Here is a 19,749-nt window from a genome sequence, read left to right as displayed (position 1 = left end):
GAACTATAGCACAGGCTTACCTAAAAATGTACCAAAATCATCCCAAAGGAGATGGAAGGCCATATATTTTAAGGTCCAGTATTTCTTTGAATAGAATTTCAGACGAACTTTGTTATGATGAGATGAACCTTCCCTCAACTATCATTCCTGATAAGAAGCGGATACGTTGTACTGAAAAAGATTGTTCTTCCAGTACGAGAAATATGTGCAGTAAATGTGATATTGGCATTTGTTTGGAATGTAACATAATATTTCTTACAAACTCTCATTAAGGTCTACTTAAGATCCTAGTGTACATATATATATATATATATATATATATATATATATATATATATATATATATATAATATATATATATATATATATATAATATATATATCTATATATATATATATATATATATATATATATATATATATATATATATATATATATATATATATATATATATACCTTTTTTTGTAGTAAAAAAAGTTTTTTTAAACCACTATTTTTATATATTTCTACCACGAATACACAAAATACACAAAAAAATAATTCCAAAATGGGTTAACGTTAAAAGTCCTGGATTTAAAATTGGAGATCCTACTGTACAAAACATTAGGGTTTTTAAATATAATAGTGATGGATCAATTCACTATAAGCTTCGTCACTAAGACGATTTTAAACCATTGCCCACAAGACAAATGAAGGGAGTCAAGGTGATTCCATTTAATGATTTACGCAGGTTATACAAAGGTTTATTGAAAATTAAAAAGCAAAATATGAAAACCTTCAGTTTTTAAAAAAGACGATGAACAGGACTATCATAGAATCTATGATAGTCTTCACTAGGAATAATAATTAGTGTTTATAAAAAATGACTTAACTCGTTATTAATGATATTTTTAGTTTTGTTTTTGTCATTCTTTTATTTTAAGTAATCCTATTCTATTGTATTATATTGTTGTATTTTATATTGGAGTACTAAATAAAAATTGCATAATTCCAAAATCTTTTCTTATTTCAAAAGTGAAAGTTACCTAACTCCCTTTTTAAGGTAATTTTATTTCGAAGTTTTTTTTTCGTCTCCTGTAAAATTTGTTAATTTGGACTTGGGCAGTTTTCATATGAGGCCGACGATGGGGAAATTATCATTACTAATCATATTACAAAGCAATTAAAGCATAAAAATAGGATCATATACGATTAACCCAAATGAGCGTATTTTCGAACATATACTGCCTGGACTAAATTAATTTGTGTCAAAAACAATATTTTATTAAAAACTGTTGAAGTCCTTTCTGCAAAAAGCACTTCATATGTATATGGATTATATATCTAAAAGGCTGTATACAGATGGACAACAACAAGCATTAGAACCAGGAATGCCAGAAATAAAAACAACAAACGGAGAAGTTAATATAAATACGTAGGGAGTTTAAAACACACTTGAAACACAATACACTACGGAAAAATGGTGAACTAGTGAGCTTATCCTACGAGCAACCAGAAAACTGACGAGGTATTTAAGGTATTAGGAAACGTTTTTATTTAAAGGGTAAATATTTTAGTTTATATGATATTACTCACTATTTTTTAATTTTGTTGTTATATATATATATATATATATATATATATATATATATATATATATATATATATATATATATATATAAGAATAAGAAAAAAGAAGTACTTGTGACTCGTTTGGAAAAATATATAACTGTTTTGGATGGTTTGGAGTCAATAAAAGGACCATTGGTTAACTATTTTTTTATATCTCGAGCTTTCAATTGTGTTTACAATTATTATCAAGAGCTAAAAAAGACAAAATATCTTACAAGGATGAATTAGAAAGAAAAAACAATTTTTGTTAACTTACCAAATAAAAATTAGTTTAGTAAATAAAAATTGCTGCTAATACATCTTAAAAATAATTAATATAAAAATGTCCTAATCTAATAAATGCTTCTCTGAAAATTTTTAGTATAATTTTGAAAACATTTTTTTTTAATACAAAAACAATTGAATTTATAAATAAGTTAAAATAGCAACCAATTACAAATAAGCCTCAATGTCATAAATGCCAACTTAACATTTTTATTTTTGATAATTATATTGCCAAAAATAAAATTTTGTTTATACATTCTTTTTTGTTTAGTAACAAAAAAGAAGAAGATTTATTCACCGTTGACAGATGTCTGAAAAAATGTAACAGATATATGGAGAATTAAATATGACATTTTACAAGTTTTATATATAAATCATAAAGAAAGAATATAATTATAAATTTTGCTTAGATTTTGAATTTCTGATCTTTTGTTTAAATTATTATCACTTCTGCTAACACAAACCATTTCCAAAAAAGTCCTTTTAAATTTATTACTTTCACTACATAAAATTTTAATGTTATCAAAATCCATAATATGGTCTTTATCGATTACATGCTCTGCCAATGCACAAGATGGTTTTTTAATTCTGCAATCCCTTTTGTGAGAAATAATGCGATTTGAAAGATTTCTTTCGGTCTCACCAACATATTTAGCCTCACACTGAGTACAACTAATGCTGTATACTAAATTCGTTTTTTCAAATTTGTCTATAGGATATTTAGTTTTGGAATATAAAGATGAAATAGTTTTGATGTTCTTTGTTGCTATTTTTATATTGTCAATAACCTTTAGTGTTTGTATTAATTTAGGTGTTAATGATGGTATAAAAGGTAGTGAATGATAATAGATGTTCTGATTGTTAGATACAATGTTTTGAGATTTAGCAAAAAATGGTGTTAAGTTATTTATATTACCAATATTAGAAAAAAGCATTCTATGTAGCATATCTGGAGGATAAGAGTTTTCAATTAGAATATTTTTTAACAATTGAAGATCTTCTTGTAGATAATCTGGATGAGAAAGTTTTAAAACACGTTCTTTTTTTCCTGTTATAAGGTTCATTTTCATCTTATTTGGATGATGAGAGTAATAGCTTATAAATCTATTACTACATATGGGTTTTCTGAACCATCTGGTTTTCAACATATTGTCTGTATTTCTTACAATTCTCATGTCAAGGAATGGTAGAGAATTATCTACCTCTTCCTCAACTGTAAATTGTATATATTGATTATGACTGTTGAAAATGTTGACTATTTCATGAATTTTGTGTTTAGGAAGTGTCAAAACTAAATCATTTACATATCTTTTAATAAAAGGAATAAAAAAAGTGCAATTACTGATACAATCACTGATAACATCATCCATGACATAGCTACTTAGAATGGGTGAAAGACTGGATCCCATAGGACTACCAAAAATTTGTTTATAAAAGACACCATTAAATATAAAAATATTAGAATCAAAAACAAAGTTGATAAGTGTTTTGAAATGTAATAAGTCAATATTAGTGTGTTGCGAAATCTCATTCCAACGTTTTTCAACACTACTTATGATTAAATTAGTAAAAAGAGATGTTACATCAAAACTAACTAAAACATAATTTTGTGGTAATTGGAAATTATTAATGAAAGAACTAAAATCAAATGAATCTTTAATGTAAAAATTGTAAATTTTATTATATATATACAAGAATTACTGGATATTGGTGACTGTCGAAATATACAAACAACACAGTTTATTAGGGTCACACATCGAGTTCAGAGACAAGGGACTAAAAAAGCTGAGATCTATATTACAAGAGAACTCCTATCCTATAGGGCTGTTAAATAAACTCATTTTCGGTTCTCCTTTTCCTTCGCATTTTTCTGACAACCAAAATTTTCATAACAATGAGGTCCGACAATTGACATTGACACAGAACACATCAGTGATACCATCTAAAATAACTTATGGTTGCCTACCCTACATTCCAGTTCTGACACCGAGGCTAATGAACATTTTCAAAAATGTTAGTGGTTTAAAAATTACAACCAAAAATGTGAAAACGGTATAGAAATTATACACAAAAACAAAAGATCCTTTCACAATACAGGAGTCATCGAATATTGTTTATTCTATACCTTGTAATAATTGAAACAAAATATATATAGGAGAATCATCTCGTAATTTTCACAGTAGGGTGATCTCACATCGTCGCGATATAAAAACCAAAAAAATAAATGCATGTGCATTGACAGAACATGCAAAAACGTTGAAACATGAATTTAATTTCGAGGATTCCTGTATTTTAGCAAAGGAAAAGAACCATTCAAAACGTGTTTTCTTGGAAATGTGTTCCATAAAATCTAGTACATCTTGCATCAATAGAAAGTCAGACATAGATAAACTGAGCAACATTTATTGTTACTTACTGGAAAAACATCCAAAATAAAATTAATATCTACCTGTATCCACACAAATTACACTTATATGCATAAAATGTTGCATACCATTAAGACAGGTTTAAAAATTAAAATTACCTAAGATGGGCCTCTAGTATTTCTTAAAAAGAAATATAATATTAAGTACACCCAATTACTTTTTAATCATAGGATTTTTTCTTTTTGTTCTCTATGTGTCAGAGTTAAAACACAAAAGTAAAAGATGACAAACTAAATTTTTACTATCTGTAACTAAATTTTAAAGAATTTTAGAATGTGTTTTGTCCACTATTTTATATTTTATATGTGTTATTAATGTTGAGTGTCTATGCTTTTACAAATAATCTCAACGACTAGTAAGTTGCACTGAAGATTTGTGATATTTTACAAATATTTACATTTTGTTTCTTACTACAGTGTCTTGAAAAAGGAATAAAACCATTCCGAAAGCTAGACAAAAAGTCATAAGAGTGTTTCATTAACATCCGGGCCAATTTTCTAACTGCAACCCTAATAAACTGTGTTGTTTGTATATATATATATATATATATATATATATATATATATATATATATATATATATATACATATATATATATATATATCTTCTCTTACTGTGGTCAAAATATATCCAGAATATTCGATAGTATCAAAATCCGATGTCAGATGATTTACCTCCAGAGGGTATTTTAACGTATTTATTTATATTGGTGCCTGGTCTGGCTCCTCCGTATTCACATATCTACAAATCATTCTTTTATTACTTATTTTTATACACATATTCCATCATATTGTGCAATATCGTTTTATTTTTGTGAATATCGTGCTTTTATTTTCATTCAATATTTTCTCTAACATTGGCAGTTCCTTAATACAAGTAATTAATACAGCTAAATGTTCGTGCTTTATTTTTGCAGCCATCTTCAGTTGATATGTCTTCAGATCTTAGATAAGGAAGTCAGATAATATTTTAGATTTTTGATTGATTTTTTTTTTCCTTTGGTTATTGATGTTTGCATTTTTCCGTTAAGACTAATTAAATTCTTTTATAATTATTGTCTGTAGTCAAATATATAAATTTAAACAAATACACTAGTTACATACCTAATTCATTTGAAAAAGCTTTGTCACCATAAACACACAAACAAAAATAATTTAAAACACAACAAAGTATGAACGATACGCGAGGCAACATTTTGTTTATAATAACACGCTGAGCACGTACCGTTAAAGTTTCTTTATGAATCAATTTTTAAAAGTATGAGAGTAGTACTATTTGACGATTAACTTAATTGACTGGTAATGACATTGTGATAGCTGAGGTCAAAAAGTTATTTCAGCGGCGGGTAAGACCATTTTGATTCATGCAATTAAATTCTCTTCTAAATTATTCTATATAAATATGTAGCTGTAACATAGAATATTTATATCCATATAAAAATGGACTGGAAAATCTAGAAAAGACCGAATATTTAACAACAGAGCAAGAACCAGTGAGAAACTTGGAAATGGACGATAATAGGGAAATTAACGGCACTGACAAATTCAAATATTTAGGATTTATACTCTCAAAAAATGGAACCACCGAGCAAGAGATAACCAGCAGATTAGCACAGACGAGAACATGTATTAAACCAATGAACGGGGTACTGTGGGATAGACAGATTACCAGAAATACAAAGAAGAGAATTTATAACACCTTGGTACGCAGTATAATGATCTATGGAGCAGAGAATTTCGTAATAAATAAACGAAACAGGTCCAAAATTACAGCAACTGAAATGGAGTTCATGAGAAGCTGCAGAGTAACAAAACTTGATCGCATCAGAAATGAGGAGATAAAACGAAGAATGGCAGTAGAACAAGAAATACTCAGCTACATCGAAGAAAAATGTTTAATTTGGTATGGACATGTGAGAAAAACAGATCATACAAGGTGGATAGCAAAGATTTCGGATTGGAGCCCAATAGGAAGGAGGAAAACAGGTAGACCCCGAAGATCATGAAGGGATGAAGTGGACGAGGCCATGGAAAGACGAGACCTTAGAGATGGAGAATGGCGGAACAGAAGGGACTGGAGACGTTGGCTAAAAGAAGGAAGGCGGCGACAGCTGTAAAAATCCTTATATAGAGAGATTATCTCAAATAACCTAACACATTTTTAACGATAACTGCATTAAGTTGAGTTACTGTAATATTTGCTACATAATCATCATATTTTTTAAACAATATTTGTTGTATATTGAGTTACTACATTTTTCTTTGCAAAATGTCTATATAGTCTGCGTCTTCCTTGAGTTACTATTGACTTGTTTGCATTTTCGTGAATAACTTTTTAAGGTTATGCACCTACATAAAGGTTCACAAAGAGGTTTTTGTATATTCATTGTAATGCCCTAGTTGGTGTACTCCTTTTCCAGGTTTCTAAACATATAGTCTATATGAATTTCGTCTTTAGCTAGAATTGCTTGGTCGTCAGTCGAAGTATATCGTATACAATCTCTCGTCTTCGATAGGGATGCCCATATTGCAGCATTTCATGTATTCTACACACTGAGAACGCCTCATTCAGATATATTATGAAAAGTGTAGCTGCTATACACTAGTTTTGATTTAGAACCTTACTAATAGGAATTTCTCTAGTAAATTTGTTTCCAGTTTTAATGTTTACCGTAATATTTTTGTAAAGCTGTTGTACCCCTTTTATATATTTTTTATTTATTCCTTGTTTTTCGATTGCTATTCAAAGCATCAAAACTGTACTACATGACATAAAAGGTTATGAGTTAATCTTTTCTCAATAACCTCAGCCCCATTTTCACATCCATTGCTGGATATAGGCCTCCTCAAAATGTCTCCAGTTCTCTCTATCTCTAGCTGCTGCAATCCAGTTTGTTTCTATTCTTCTTAGGTCGTCGGTCCATCGGGTGGGTGGTGTGCCTCGACTTCGCTTGTCGGATTTTGGTCTCCACTCCAATAATCTCTTCGTCCATCTTCCGTCTTCCATTCTGCAACATGTCCAGCCCACCTCCACTTTTGTTTATTGATTCAGAGTATAATATCGTCTACGCCAGATCGTCGGCGTATCTCCTCATTTCTCACGCGATCTTTCAAGGTCAGGCCCAGCATTGATCTCTCCATTCGCCTTTGTGTTACCCTCAGTTTTTCGGCAGTAGTTTTCGTTAAAGTTAGGGTCTCTGCTCCATAGGTCAAGACTGGTAAGATGCATTGGTTAAATGCCTTCCTTTTCAGGTGAATTGGGATATTTGTTTTAAAAATGTCTCTCATCCTTCCATATGCCGCCCATCCCAACGTGATTCGTCTATTTAGCTCGCAGGTTTGGTTATCTCTGGTTATTCTAATTTCATGACCCAAGTATGTGTCATTATTTTGGTTTTCTCGAAATTTATCTCCAGCCCAGATTCTTGCAGTATGTCATTCAGTTCTTGGAGCATGTCTTTGATCTCTCCCAGATTATCTGACAGTAACCTACTCAATAACCTATTTTGGATAAAATATGCTGTCTATGCAGGATCTGTCTATACGATAGCTATTTTATTCTTCTACTTCGGTCATTCTTTTTACAATTTTATTTTTTATTTTTCCATATAATCTTGTGAGGTAATTTATGACACTTAGCCCCCTGTAGTTTAAATCATTTTTACCTTTTGAATCTCATTTTTTGTAGATGTTGTTGGTATATGCTTTTGTCCACTCCAGTGGTAAGTCATGTCATTTTGATCTTACCATATTGTGGTCAGGTTCGCGCTCCAGTTCTCTTAATACTCTTACGCCCGATTTCATAATCAATTTAAAGTAAACTTTAAATTAAAGACCACTTTAAAGTGTAAATTTCAGTTTCATAATACTGTAACCTTACTTTAAAGTTCACATTAAGTTAAATGGTAGAAATCTGTTAATTAACTCCTTAAAGTCCACTTTTACTAAACCAATAGACAGTTTAACCTCAAAATTCTTATATCGTCTTGGTCTTGTTTCAAGTTTGTTTACATTTTTTTTTTCAAATTTAAAATAAATTTTTCTACAAGTTCAGATTGTTCTGAAGATGAATTTATATATGTCCGCCGCCCTAAAGTTTATGGGGAAAGAATAAATTATATAAACCAATATGATGATGTAAGTTTCTATGAAAGATTTAGATTGACAAAAGAAACAGTTATGTCCTTACTGGAACAAATCGAACCTTTAATAAAACTTCCAACAAATAGGTAAGTAATACCATTAAGATATAATAACATTTATGATCACATTAACATTGGTGGATACACAAATCATTAAAAAGTAAAACCAACAATGTTAAAATGTGTATAGAGAAATATATTAATGAAAACATATTTTTAGGGGAGGAGCTGTTACACCACTCCAACAATTATTATTGACCTTAAGAGTTTTTGCTTCTGGAAGCATGCAAGTATCAGTAGCTGACTACATGGGTATATCAAGGGCAACAGCGTCTAGAATTATCAAAAGAGTTTCTGCAGCAATTGCATCATTAAGCAGACAGTACATTAAAATGTATGAAACAAATGATGAAATGGTCCAAGCTGCGGAAGAGTTTTATGCCATTACATGATTTCCAAGATGCATAGGTGCAATTGATTGCACTTTAATACGAATCGATTCTCCTGAAGGTGTAGATGTAGAAATATATCGCTCAAGAAAAGGATTTTTTGCGTTAAATGTCCAAACAATCAGTGACTCTACTTTAAAAATCAGAAATATTGTTGCACAATGGCCTGGTTCTGTGCACGATCAAACAATATTTAACAATAGTGGCATAAAACAAAGATTTGAAGCTGGAAACTTTGGTAGATTTGTACTAGTTGGTGATAGTGGTTATGGTTTAAAATCATATTTAATGACCCAGCTACATGATGCTAGAACAGAAGCAGAAAATCTTTACAATGAATCTCTCATAAGATCTAGGAATGTTGTGGAAAGGCAATGTTTCCAATTTTAAGAAACGGAATGAGATTGAATTTGGATGTAACTATGAATGTAATAGTAGCTACAGCAGTACTGCATAACATAGCCATAGAAAATGGAGACTTGTTTCCTGTAGATCTTAATCTAGATCAACAAGAAGATAATTTGCCTCAGTTTCAGGGAAATTTAGATAATGGAAGACATTATCGTGAATTATTTATTAGACAGCATTTTTCAGAATTATAGATTTAAAATTATAAAATTTAAATTAGTTTTATACTTAAGTACTATATTATTGTGTATAAATGTATTACATTAATTTTTAGTTTTACCTTTTTTAAGATAAATTTTATAAGATGATTCTCAATTTCAGTAAATTTACACTTGTATAATTGTACGTATATTTTTATGTATAAATGTATTAGATTTATTTTTATTTTCATTTTTATTGAGATAAACTTTATAGGATATTATGATGCTCAAATTTTAGTAATTTACATTTTTATTATTGTAGGTATATATTATTATGTTTAAATGTATTAGTTTTATTTTCACCTTTGTTGAGATAAATTTTATATTTATTTCAATAATTGATATTTTAATAATTGTACCTATACATTATATATAAATGCATTATGTTATTTTTACTTTCACCTTTGTCAAGAAATTTTATAGGATATTATGATGCTCAATTTCAGTAATTTACATTTTTATAATTGTAGCTATTTATGTTATTATGTATAAATGTATTAGTTCTATTTTTACTTTTGTCAAGAATAAATTTTATAAAATATGATGGTTAATTTTAGTAATTTACATATTAATAATTTTTGTACATATTTATTAATTCAGCAATTTCTGTACTGTGTTCTTAAATGTTTTGAATAGTTTCAATTTACTTGTGGAATATAAGGGACATTAAAACACAACACTTTTTGTACACTATATTTATTGTAAATTTTGTTGAGCCAAAATTTTTTGTTTTAATTTTAATTCCATTTCTAATATTTTAATTTTTAAATCCTGTTACCTTATATCTCTCTCATGTTTAGCCTTTTCCCTCTCTTCCTTTTCCTTTTGCCTTTGATTTTCTTCAATTAATACTTCCAGCTTGTGTTCATAATATTTTTTCTTTGCCTCAATGGCAGGATTTAAAACTTTAGGCCTCAGCTTTTGATGGGCTGTTTTTTTTAATTTTTTCGGAACATACTTGTTCCAGTTTTTTCTGGGTGAATCCTAAAAACAAGAATTATTTAATTACAACTGTACATTTTTATTACATCTTTACTACCTGTTCAACTACTTCTAAAGAAATGTTGGAGTCTGTATTGTTATCACTATGTTCAAATTCATCTTTTGATGTTGTTGATGATTCTTCAACAATTAAAATCTAAAAAAAAATGTGTTAGAAAAGATGTATACAACCTTTATATAAATATGCATACGTTATTGACATCCATTTCAAATAATTCTCCAACATCATTTTGTATATCCTAAAATAATTGAAATTAATAATTATGTTATAAAAAAACCTGTTTAAACTTAGTACTTTATTGATTTCAATAGAATCAGAATCAAATTCTGCATTCAAACCCATTACTGTCTTTAAATTCATCAAATCCAGTACAGCATCTGTACTGGTGTCTAAATTAAAACTGGAACATGGGCCGCCACCAGTCCCCCCTTGGTAGCACCTTAACTTGGCAACTTCCTTTGTTGCCTTGCTCTTTATGTTATCATATTTGGCCCGTACTTGATCCAGTGTCCTGGCATGAAAGTTTTTTGCGTTAAAATTAGCCACAATTTTTTTCCAGGCATTTTCCTGCAAATGTAATTTTTATTTTTCATATATAAACAAAAATATATATAATAAAAACTAACCTGCTCATTCCAATTTAGTTCATTTGTTGTTTTACACTCTATGATTGATTTATATTTAGAGACTTCCTCAATGAGTAAAAGTTCCTCCTCTTTCGTGAAATTCACAGAACGACTTCTTTTCGCTGCAGACATAATTATCAACAAACTTTTAACACCTAACTTTACAAACAAATAACAACTAACTTTTAATACCTAACTTTACAAACAATTAACAACTAACTTTACAAACAATTAACAACTAACTTTAACATTATAAACAATTAACAACTTTTACAAACAATTTAAGATACAAAAGATATACCACGTTATTTCGATTTCGACAAAAACCCGGCAAAATTGACATAAACACGATTACCAACCTACCAAATTAAACACTAAAGTTTACTTTTACTAATGAAAAGAGCTGTAGGTATTATGAAACCGGGTGCAACATTAAAGTGCACTTTAGTGTAAAGTGAACATTAGCTAAAGTGTACTTTAGGTTGCCATTATGAAATCGGGCGTTAAGTCTTCTACTTGTATGACTGTTTTTTGTTTTGTGGGAACATAATTTATAATTGACTTAATGTTTCACGTTGCTTGGACCCAGGTATACGTATATGTATGTTTTTATGTTGGTACAATCAGTTTTGGTTTTCCAGAGAGTGCTGTTCGCAGAATTCGATTAACTGTGCCCCATTTTAATTTTGGGTCTGTTAGACTTGGCGCCACAACTGGCGTTCACATATGGGGCGCCACTACTGACCTTTCTATATGGAGCGCCACTACTGGCGTTCCCATATGGGCACCGCTGCAGGGTAAATTCCGACTTTTTTCGATGGCTTTAAATATATAAATAATTGTATTAATTTATTGTTATATTTTTTATTAAAAAATAATAAACACAGTAATAAATAAATAATTTTTTTTAAACTTAAAATAGAACTGTAGAGAACTTAAATGTTCATGTATCTTTTTACTCTGGAGTAAACGTCGTCCAAAACGTCTGGAACTGAACCAGTAGAGTTTATTACAATAACTCCTGGATTTTGCATATTTTTGTAAGCCACTAATATGCTAAAATAAAAAGAGAAATATGTAGAATAAGAATACAGTTTAGACAATCGTTTTTGGAATATATGTGTTGATTTACTAAAAATAATCAATAAAAGTTTTATAAAGTGTCTCATAATGCCTTTTATATTAAATCACGATATGTTCATCTTTTTATTACCCTAAAGCTTTTTTGTGTAAGTTTGATATTATCTACAATTTTTATTGGGACCTAACCACAATTTCAGTTTAAAATACGTTTAATTTTAATCGATTTTCACTTCAAAAATCGTTCTCAACATACAAATTAAACGAATTATTTCGCTGTTGGACGTAAAAAACGCGACGTGAAGTCAATATTTGGTGAAAACGGGATGAAACCAAGTATAAGTTAAAAAAAAGTACGTTTTAATTGTAGATAAAAGGGGACAAATAGCTGTATTTGTGTGTTAGGTTGATTGTTCTAAAAGAGACAATTACAAAATAGTACATATAGTTTAGTGAAAAAAGGGATATGTTAACAAATCCCTTTTAGTACTGCCTATATCAGTATTTCGATTAGTAAATAATGAGACAATTTGACTGCCCGCTTATTCACGGTTAGCTTGTAATGTAACGGGCCACCAACTCAACATATATTACCTATAAATTGGTATGTAGCATATTATTATTGTTGTGATTATTAATACAAAAGAATTTTTTTTAATTCTATTTATAAAAATATAATGAGATGAAATATGAGTGAATATTTTTAATAAATGCTTAATTGAAGGCCAAACGATTCCAGACGATTGGAATTTGGCCCACATTAGCCCCATTTATAAAAAGGGAGACAGAAAAGAATGCGGAAATTATAGAGGCATTAGCGTAACTAGCTCGCTGGGAAGGTTATATGGTCGTATATTGAAAATAAGAATAGAAGAGGAGTATAAAGAAATTGAAGAACAAAGCGGCTTCAGAGCAGGAAGATCGTGCGTGGACAACACATTTACCCTTCAACAAGTAATTGAAAAACGAACAGCGCGAAACCTCCCTACGCATCTGGTATTTATAGATCTGGAGAAGGCTTATGATACAGTTCCTCTAAAACTTTTATTTAGTGTCTTGACGAAAACGGACCTTAGTACAACATATCTAAAAGCAATACTGAACATCTATAAATGTCCTCAAAGCACTGTAAAAACAGGAAATACTTTCTCAAGGGTATTTACAGTAACAAAAGGCTTGAGACAAGGATGTTGTCTTTCCCCCACCCTATTCAAAATATATATCCAAGAAGCACTGCACCAGTGGAGACAAAAATGTGCGGGAATGGGGTTGAAGCTTAACAACCATTATCTGACAACGCTGTTCTTTGCAGATGATCAAGTACTAATTGCAAGCTGTGAAGAAGATGCAGATTATATGCTTAGAAAGCTCAAAGATGAATACGAAAAATGGGGGATGAGTATGAATATGTCTAAAACAGAATATATGCGAATAGGCAATGAAGACGAAGACCCGGATTTGGAAATTAGACAAATGAAAAGGTGCTACGAATACAAATATTTGGGAAGTATTATCTGCAGTAAAGGAACAACGGAACGAGATATAGACTATAGAGTGCAACAAGGCAGGAAGAGTGTTCAAATTCTGAATTCGATACCTTGGTCCAACAAAGCTACTATGAGAACTAAAATGACTATCTACAAAGTAATTGTAGAGCCCATTCTTACATATGGAGCAGAATGTTGGCAAATGACAGTAAAAGGAAAGAAAAAAGTTGACACGGTTGAAATGGACTACCTAAGAAGAGCTTGCCGTATATCAAGAGTAGAACGTATACCTAATTCTGAAATTAGAAGAAAAACAGATAGAGTACATACAACTTCTGAAAGAATAGAAACTAGACAGTTAATATGGTATGGACACGTACAGAGGATGGACGACAACAGATGGCCAAAAAGAGCTATGGAATACAATCCAAGTAATAGAAGGAAACGAGGAAGACCAGCCAAGTCTTGGATACAAGGTGTTATGGACACCATGAAAGATAGAGCCATTGATGAAGACACCTGGAGAGATAGAAAAAGATGGCGATCGAAATGCGGGAAGCGGCAGAAGCTGTAGGATCCCCGCTTATATATATATATATATATATATATATATATATATAATGAGATGAAAATTGAAAAATGTCTAGACGACAAGTTGTCTGCAAGTTGATATTGGCAATATCATTTTAAAGTCGTCTTCTTTAAAATGTATAATATATGTCTGAATTGTCAATATAAATGAGTCGGATAAAATTAAATTATTAGAAAATTTTTCACGAAGTAACAAAAAACAAAATTTGTTTAATTTACTAATGTTTGTATTTTGAGAATGATTTCCGAAGTGGAAATTGAAACATCAATAAGCTTACTTTAACCTTTAATTGTGGCTTATTCTCATTTAAATAGTAATTACTTTAAAAAACCACAAGAAAATAGCTTTAGATCAATATAACTGATTCTCACGGAAACATCATCTTGGACAAACAGAGTAAAATAAGAACGTGGAAAGAATATCTAGAAAAACTATTTGAAGACCAAAGAGATAACACCTTTGAGCTAGAAGAAGAGGTAAATAATGAACCAAGAATATTACAGCAGTAAGTTTATTCCGCAATAACACAGTTAAAGGATGGCAAAGCGGCAGGCCCTGATAATTTAAAAGCATAACTACTCAAACTAATGGACAACGAATCAATAGCAATAATCGCAAAGATATGCAACAACATAATAACTCTGGAGAAATACCAACAGAATGGCTAAAATCTAAAACAAAATCACGTATTACAGTCAACAATATGGACTCAATATAAACGTTAAGAAGATGAAGCTTATGATAATTAGCAAGAAAAGGACAGAAGGTCAACTTTACGTCAACCAATCCCCTGTAGAAAAAGTGACGCACTACAACTACCTCTGCACCATATTAAATGAAGAATGGACCAACAATCAAGAGATTAGAGCACGCATCAGAAAAGCTAGATCCACCTTCAATCGGATGGGGGCTTTTTTCAAGAGTCATAACCTCTCTCTTAATACAATAGTAAGAATGTTGCGATGCTACGTCTTCTCTGTGCTTTTTTATGGTGTTAAATCATGGACCTTGAACGAAGATATGTGCAGAAAACTGGAAGCATTTGAGATGTGGCTCTATCGTAGAATACTTAAGATCCCGTGGACTGACCGAGTCACAAATGAGGAGGTCCTCAGAAGAATGAATAAAAACCGAGAGGTACTAACCACCTTCAAATCTCGAAAGTTACAATTCTTCGAGCATATTATGCGAAATGAATGCAGTTATGCTCTCTTCAAGCCATCCTGCAAAGAAAAATATTTGGGAAAACGAGGTCCATCAAGAAGAAAAACATCTTGGTTAAAGAACCTCAGAATCTGGTTCAATACAACATCTGTGCAGCTTTTTCGCGCTGCTGCAGATAAGATAAAGATTGCCATGATGATCACCAACATTTGTAACGGATAGGCATATTAAGAAGAAGAACAACCTTACAGCTGTTATGAAGCCTCTTGGAACAATGTACAATTCTGTCAGTGCATCTAGACAAATTCCAGCCCACATCATAATTGAGTCCCCTTGATAGCCTACCCTAGGAGTGAAGGTACATTCTGCAAAACGTTCATGTGGTCTTCGTTATACTCTCTCACGGCAATCTGGAGACTGCAAGGTAAACCTGGACTCATTGGTAAATAAAACGTGCCTCTCGATATTTACAGTAAAATGAACATTGTTTCTGGCAAACTGAAGCCGTCCAACTCGATGGCACCTGAGAAGTTGTAGGCCTGTTGCAGGTGTGCGACTGCTTAAATTTGCTTTTTCAAGCCTTCGTCTAATTGATCGTTCACTTACGTTAGTATTCCTGACGTACTGAAGTTGATTTTGGATTTGTACAGCTGTGGCACGACGATCTCGTAGACTCTGTAAGAGGATTCAGCGATCATCACGGGCACTAGTTCTTCGTTGGGGACCGGTTCCAGGTCGTCTAGTGTAAACTGCGAATGCCAAGAAACGTGTAAAAATACGGTGCATAGTACCATTGTTTAAATAGGACATAGTACTATTGGATATTTGATACTTTTGAGCAACATATCGCTCACTTCTTCCGTCTTGGAGCAACGCAACAATAGCAGCCGCTGTTTCGGGATTTACAACCATAATGTTTGAGATTAAATTAACGCAATTCAACTTAAAATTGTGTTTGATACTTGATTCGACATGACAGTTTACTCACATCAACAAGAAAAAAGAATAATAGAATACCAACAGCAATTTTTAGGCATGTTTTTTTGGATAAGCTCTTAAGTTTTATTAGAAATTACTTAAAACAATTTGTTTCGTTTGTGTTTACGGTACTATAATAATAAAAGTTTAAAGATAATTAAAATTTAAAGTTTTTATTTTAAAAATGCAAGTGCTGTTTATCGTGCCGGGGAGTGTATTTTACAAAACTTTTCAATAAACGTCAACCTATTGTTAGTTTTATGAATGTCAAATGTTTTATGTCAAAATCAGAACATTCTACAATCTACAGGGTGTCCAGAAACTCTTCAAGAAAGCTCTTTGAAGATGGCGCCTTGTAAGTAGTTTTTTTCGAATACCTCCAGAAACTGGTACGATTATTTATCCTTCAGAGCTAAATCGATTCCCTTAATTGAAAGTTTCTAGTACCGTTCATAGGCGTCCGTTTTGGGTAGGTTAACTGTTATTTTAACGCTTAACTTTTTTGTCTTTAACTTTTAATCATTTGTGATACTAGATTATTAAATTTTTATGTATTCCAGTACTAAAAGATACTCCTACTTTAAGTTCGTAATATACACCGATTTCTAGAAAAATCGATTTGAAAATTTTTCGGTTTTTCGTCATAAAAGTTAAATTAATATGTACCTTAATTAATTTTATAAATTACCTTCTGTTTCAATTAATGTTACACACAATTCGTAAAAAAAGTTTTGGAACGGAAGCAAAAAAACAATTTGAATTTGAAACAAAATTTTATTTAAAGGTTTTTAAAAACAAAGTATTAAACAAACGAGTAACACAAAAGAACAATTAAAAAAGGTAGATAGTAACAAGAGATGCTTAATGAAATGACCGTTAGTCTCTTTTATATATTCTCAAATACAATAATCGCAAAGATTCAAATCTGGCGACCTTGCTGGCCAAGCAATTGGACCGCCTTTTCCAATCCAGTGGCTTTCGTACCTAGTTATTGCCAAGAAATTCTCGCACATTCCTGCTAAAGTTGCCGGACAGCAGTCATGTAGACACCGTTTTGCCAAATATTGAAAGGCACATAATTTAACCAATCAGGTAAAATATTTTGCAAGAAATGTAAATAATCAGCACGATTTAAACGAGCATGCTATTTCACGGGTCCAAGTAGATAGTTGTCAACTACTCCTAGATAGACGTTTATGCTAAACCTATGCTGATGCTCTTAAACAACGTGAGGATTATCACCAACGTACGAATAATAATGTACATTATGTACATTAAAAATTCCATTTTTTGTGAATGTAGCTTCGTCGCAGTAAAAATGTATCTGGAAAATCTTTATTTTGATTTTTCTGATTTTGTAACGACTTAATATAGTGACTTCTTTACGAGCAGGAAAATCTCCTTGTAGCAGTGTTTGTTTCTTTGTTAAATAAAAAGGATATAAATTTTTGTTGTATAAGATATTTCCTGTGGAAGATTTTGAAATTGTGGGATACATGGCAGATAGTCTTGGAATGCTAGATTTTAAACTTTCATTAAAATAACATCTTCATGTGCTGCTGTTACATCATATGTCGCCCTGTTTTATAATTTTTTGGAAACACTGAACGTGTTTCTCTCAATCAGGAAAATTTTCAGCGTATCTACGTTGCAGCTTGAGCGTTACACCTCATTTCGCAATAAACTAAATGCACATCAGCGTATTCCTCATTAGTAAAAACCATTTTCGTTGAATTGAAATTGTGTTTAAATGCCACAAAGTAAAAACTGAAAGGAAAACTTTACGAACTGACAACAATTTGACAATGAAAAGCATAGGTTATACTTCTGTTGGCATTTCAAAGCCAACGAATGCAAAAAAATATTAATCTAACTGTTATTATGAAAAAACGAAAAATTTTCAGTAGTAATATCCCTAGGACATTGATAACAGACGAGATAATTTCATGACAATCGAAAGCTCGTTCCTTGGTAACAGCACGAAGCCGAAGGCTGAGTGCTGTTACCAAGCAACGAGCTTGAGAAATTTGTCATGAAATTATGAGGTATTCATCAATGTCCGAGGGATATTCGGCGGATAATTTTTCGAAAAAATAACTCAACATAATGAAACATTTATTTATTAAAAGTACAGTTAGTGAAAGTACAATTATTCAAATTTAAGTTAACATTAGATTCGTTGCTGTTCTCTACTATAGAAGATCTATTACCACGCATTATTTATAATCTTGTTGTGGTGTTCTTGATCAAGATTCAAGTATGGTTTTATAGAATTCTGATTGCCATGACCAGTAATTTTTAGCAATTGTTGTTCTTCTACACCACTTTTTGCTAATTCGCTAACAGCAGTTGATCTATTCGAGTGATTTGTTATCTTTTTCTCCTTAACATTCAAGCCAATTGCTTCAGCAGAAGATTTAGTCTATCCATCCATTGTATTTCTTCCAACAGGTACCAGGTTTCCAGTGTCGATTTGGTTTTAAGAACAGTCGTGGTGAGGTAATATTGTCGCCTCGTTTTGATATCAGTTTATGAAAAAGACGTACAGGGCATCTTTGTCTCTCACTATTGATAACCAACCATTTACTACTTGCACAGCTTTTAGAACCACCTTGGCACGTTTTACTGAATATACCGGATTATATTCAATGCAAATTGTTGGAGTGTCATCGTTATTTTTCTCGATTTGAAAAAAATCCACCAGACAAGCAACTGGCTCTCCTTCTCGCCACGCTAATTCTACAGCAGCAATATGGTAAAATTTACGCATAAGACCTTCAGTGGTATCTTCATCCCAAAGCAATATTATTTTGTTAATTTCAGACCAATTTAACGAAACTGAACTGGAATTACGTTTACATGGATCTGATTGTAGTTTCTTCCTGATTGCATCGTGGGCATCTCGGGCTGGTTTAAACACTATATTGTTAAACGGGTCAATCATAATATTATAGTCATTATAGTATTTTTCTTGCAATAGTTTGCACGAAACGTTCCACATTGTCTTCACCGTTGCCTCTTTGAATTCGTTCCCGTTTTTCTTTCTCATATTGATGGCCCAATCTTTTAGTATCAACGCCAATTCTTCTAAGCCATGTTCATTTAACTCATATTCTCGTCCGCAGCAAAATTCCATGAATATTCCCCAAATATATTTGTGACTGTAGGTTGTATTTCTGAGAATTTTTTTTTTTTGATTAGCGTATTTATACTTTGAACATTTTCATTGCCGAAACGTGACATTTTGAAATTTATTTGGATGAAGTTGTCAAACTCGATCGTGTTGTCATAGGGATTGAAAATTGCTGTGAATGCAATTA

The 19,749-nt window shown here is 31.3% G+C and overlaps 2 protein-coding genes and 1 long non-coding RNA gene across 3 annotated transcripts in view; all 3 read right to left on the bottom strand.

Annotated features, from left to right (window-relative positions):
• Positions 1–5,592, bottom strand: part of LOC140441215 (UMP-CMP kinase 2, mitochondrial-like) — a 39,954-nt gene extending 34,362 nt beyond the window's left edge. The window contains exon 1 of the mRNA XM_072531798.1: positions 5,405–5,592. Coding sequence (XP_072387899.1) covers positions 5,405–5,495 — 91 coding nt within the window. The 5' untranslated portion in view covers positions 5,496–5,592. The remainder of the gene's footprint in view (positions 1–5,404) is intronic.
• A 4,641-nt stretch (positions 5,593–10,233) lies between these two features.
• On the bottom strand, positions 10,234–10,952 carry LOC140440581 (uncharacterized). Its single transcript, XR_011950872.1, has 3 exons — positions 10,797–10,952; positions 10,693–10,740; positions 10,234–10,637 (listed from the first exon to the last, which is right to left on the bottom strand). It is a non-coding gene; the product is annotated as an uncharacterized lncRNA (long non-coding RNA).
• A 1,026-nt stretch (positions 10,953–11,978) lies between these two features.
• LOC140441216 (UMP-CMP kinase 2, mitochondrial-like) overlaps positions 11,979–19,749 on the bottom strand; it is a 30,529-nt gene continuing 22,758 nt past the window's right edge. Inside the window, exon 6 of the mRNA XM_072531799.1 lies at positions 11,979–12,184. Coding sequence (XP_072387900.1) covers positions 12,064–12,184 — 121 coding nt within the window. The 3' untranslated portion in view covers positions 11,979–12,063. The remainder of the gene's footprint in view (positions 12,185–19,749) is intronic.

This window comes from Diabrotica undecimpunctata, chromosome 5 (genome assembly GCF_040954645.1).
Source record: "Diabrotica undecimpunctata isolate CICGRU chromosome 5, icDiaUnde3, whole genome shotgun sequence".
In the NCBI taxonomy this organism is placed as follows: domain Eukaryota; kingdom Metazoa; phylum Arthropoda; class Insecta; order Coleoptera; family Chrysomelidae; genus Diabrotica; species Diabrotica undecimpunctata.
This window is presented reverse-complemented; position numbering and strand designations above follow the sequence as displayed.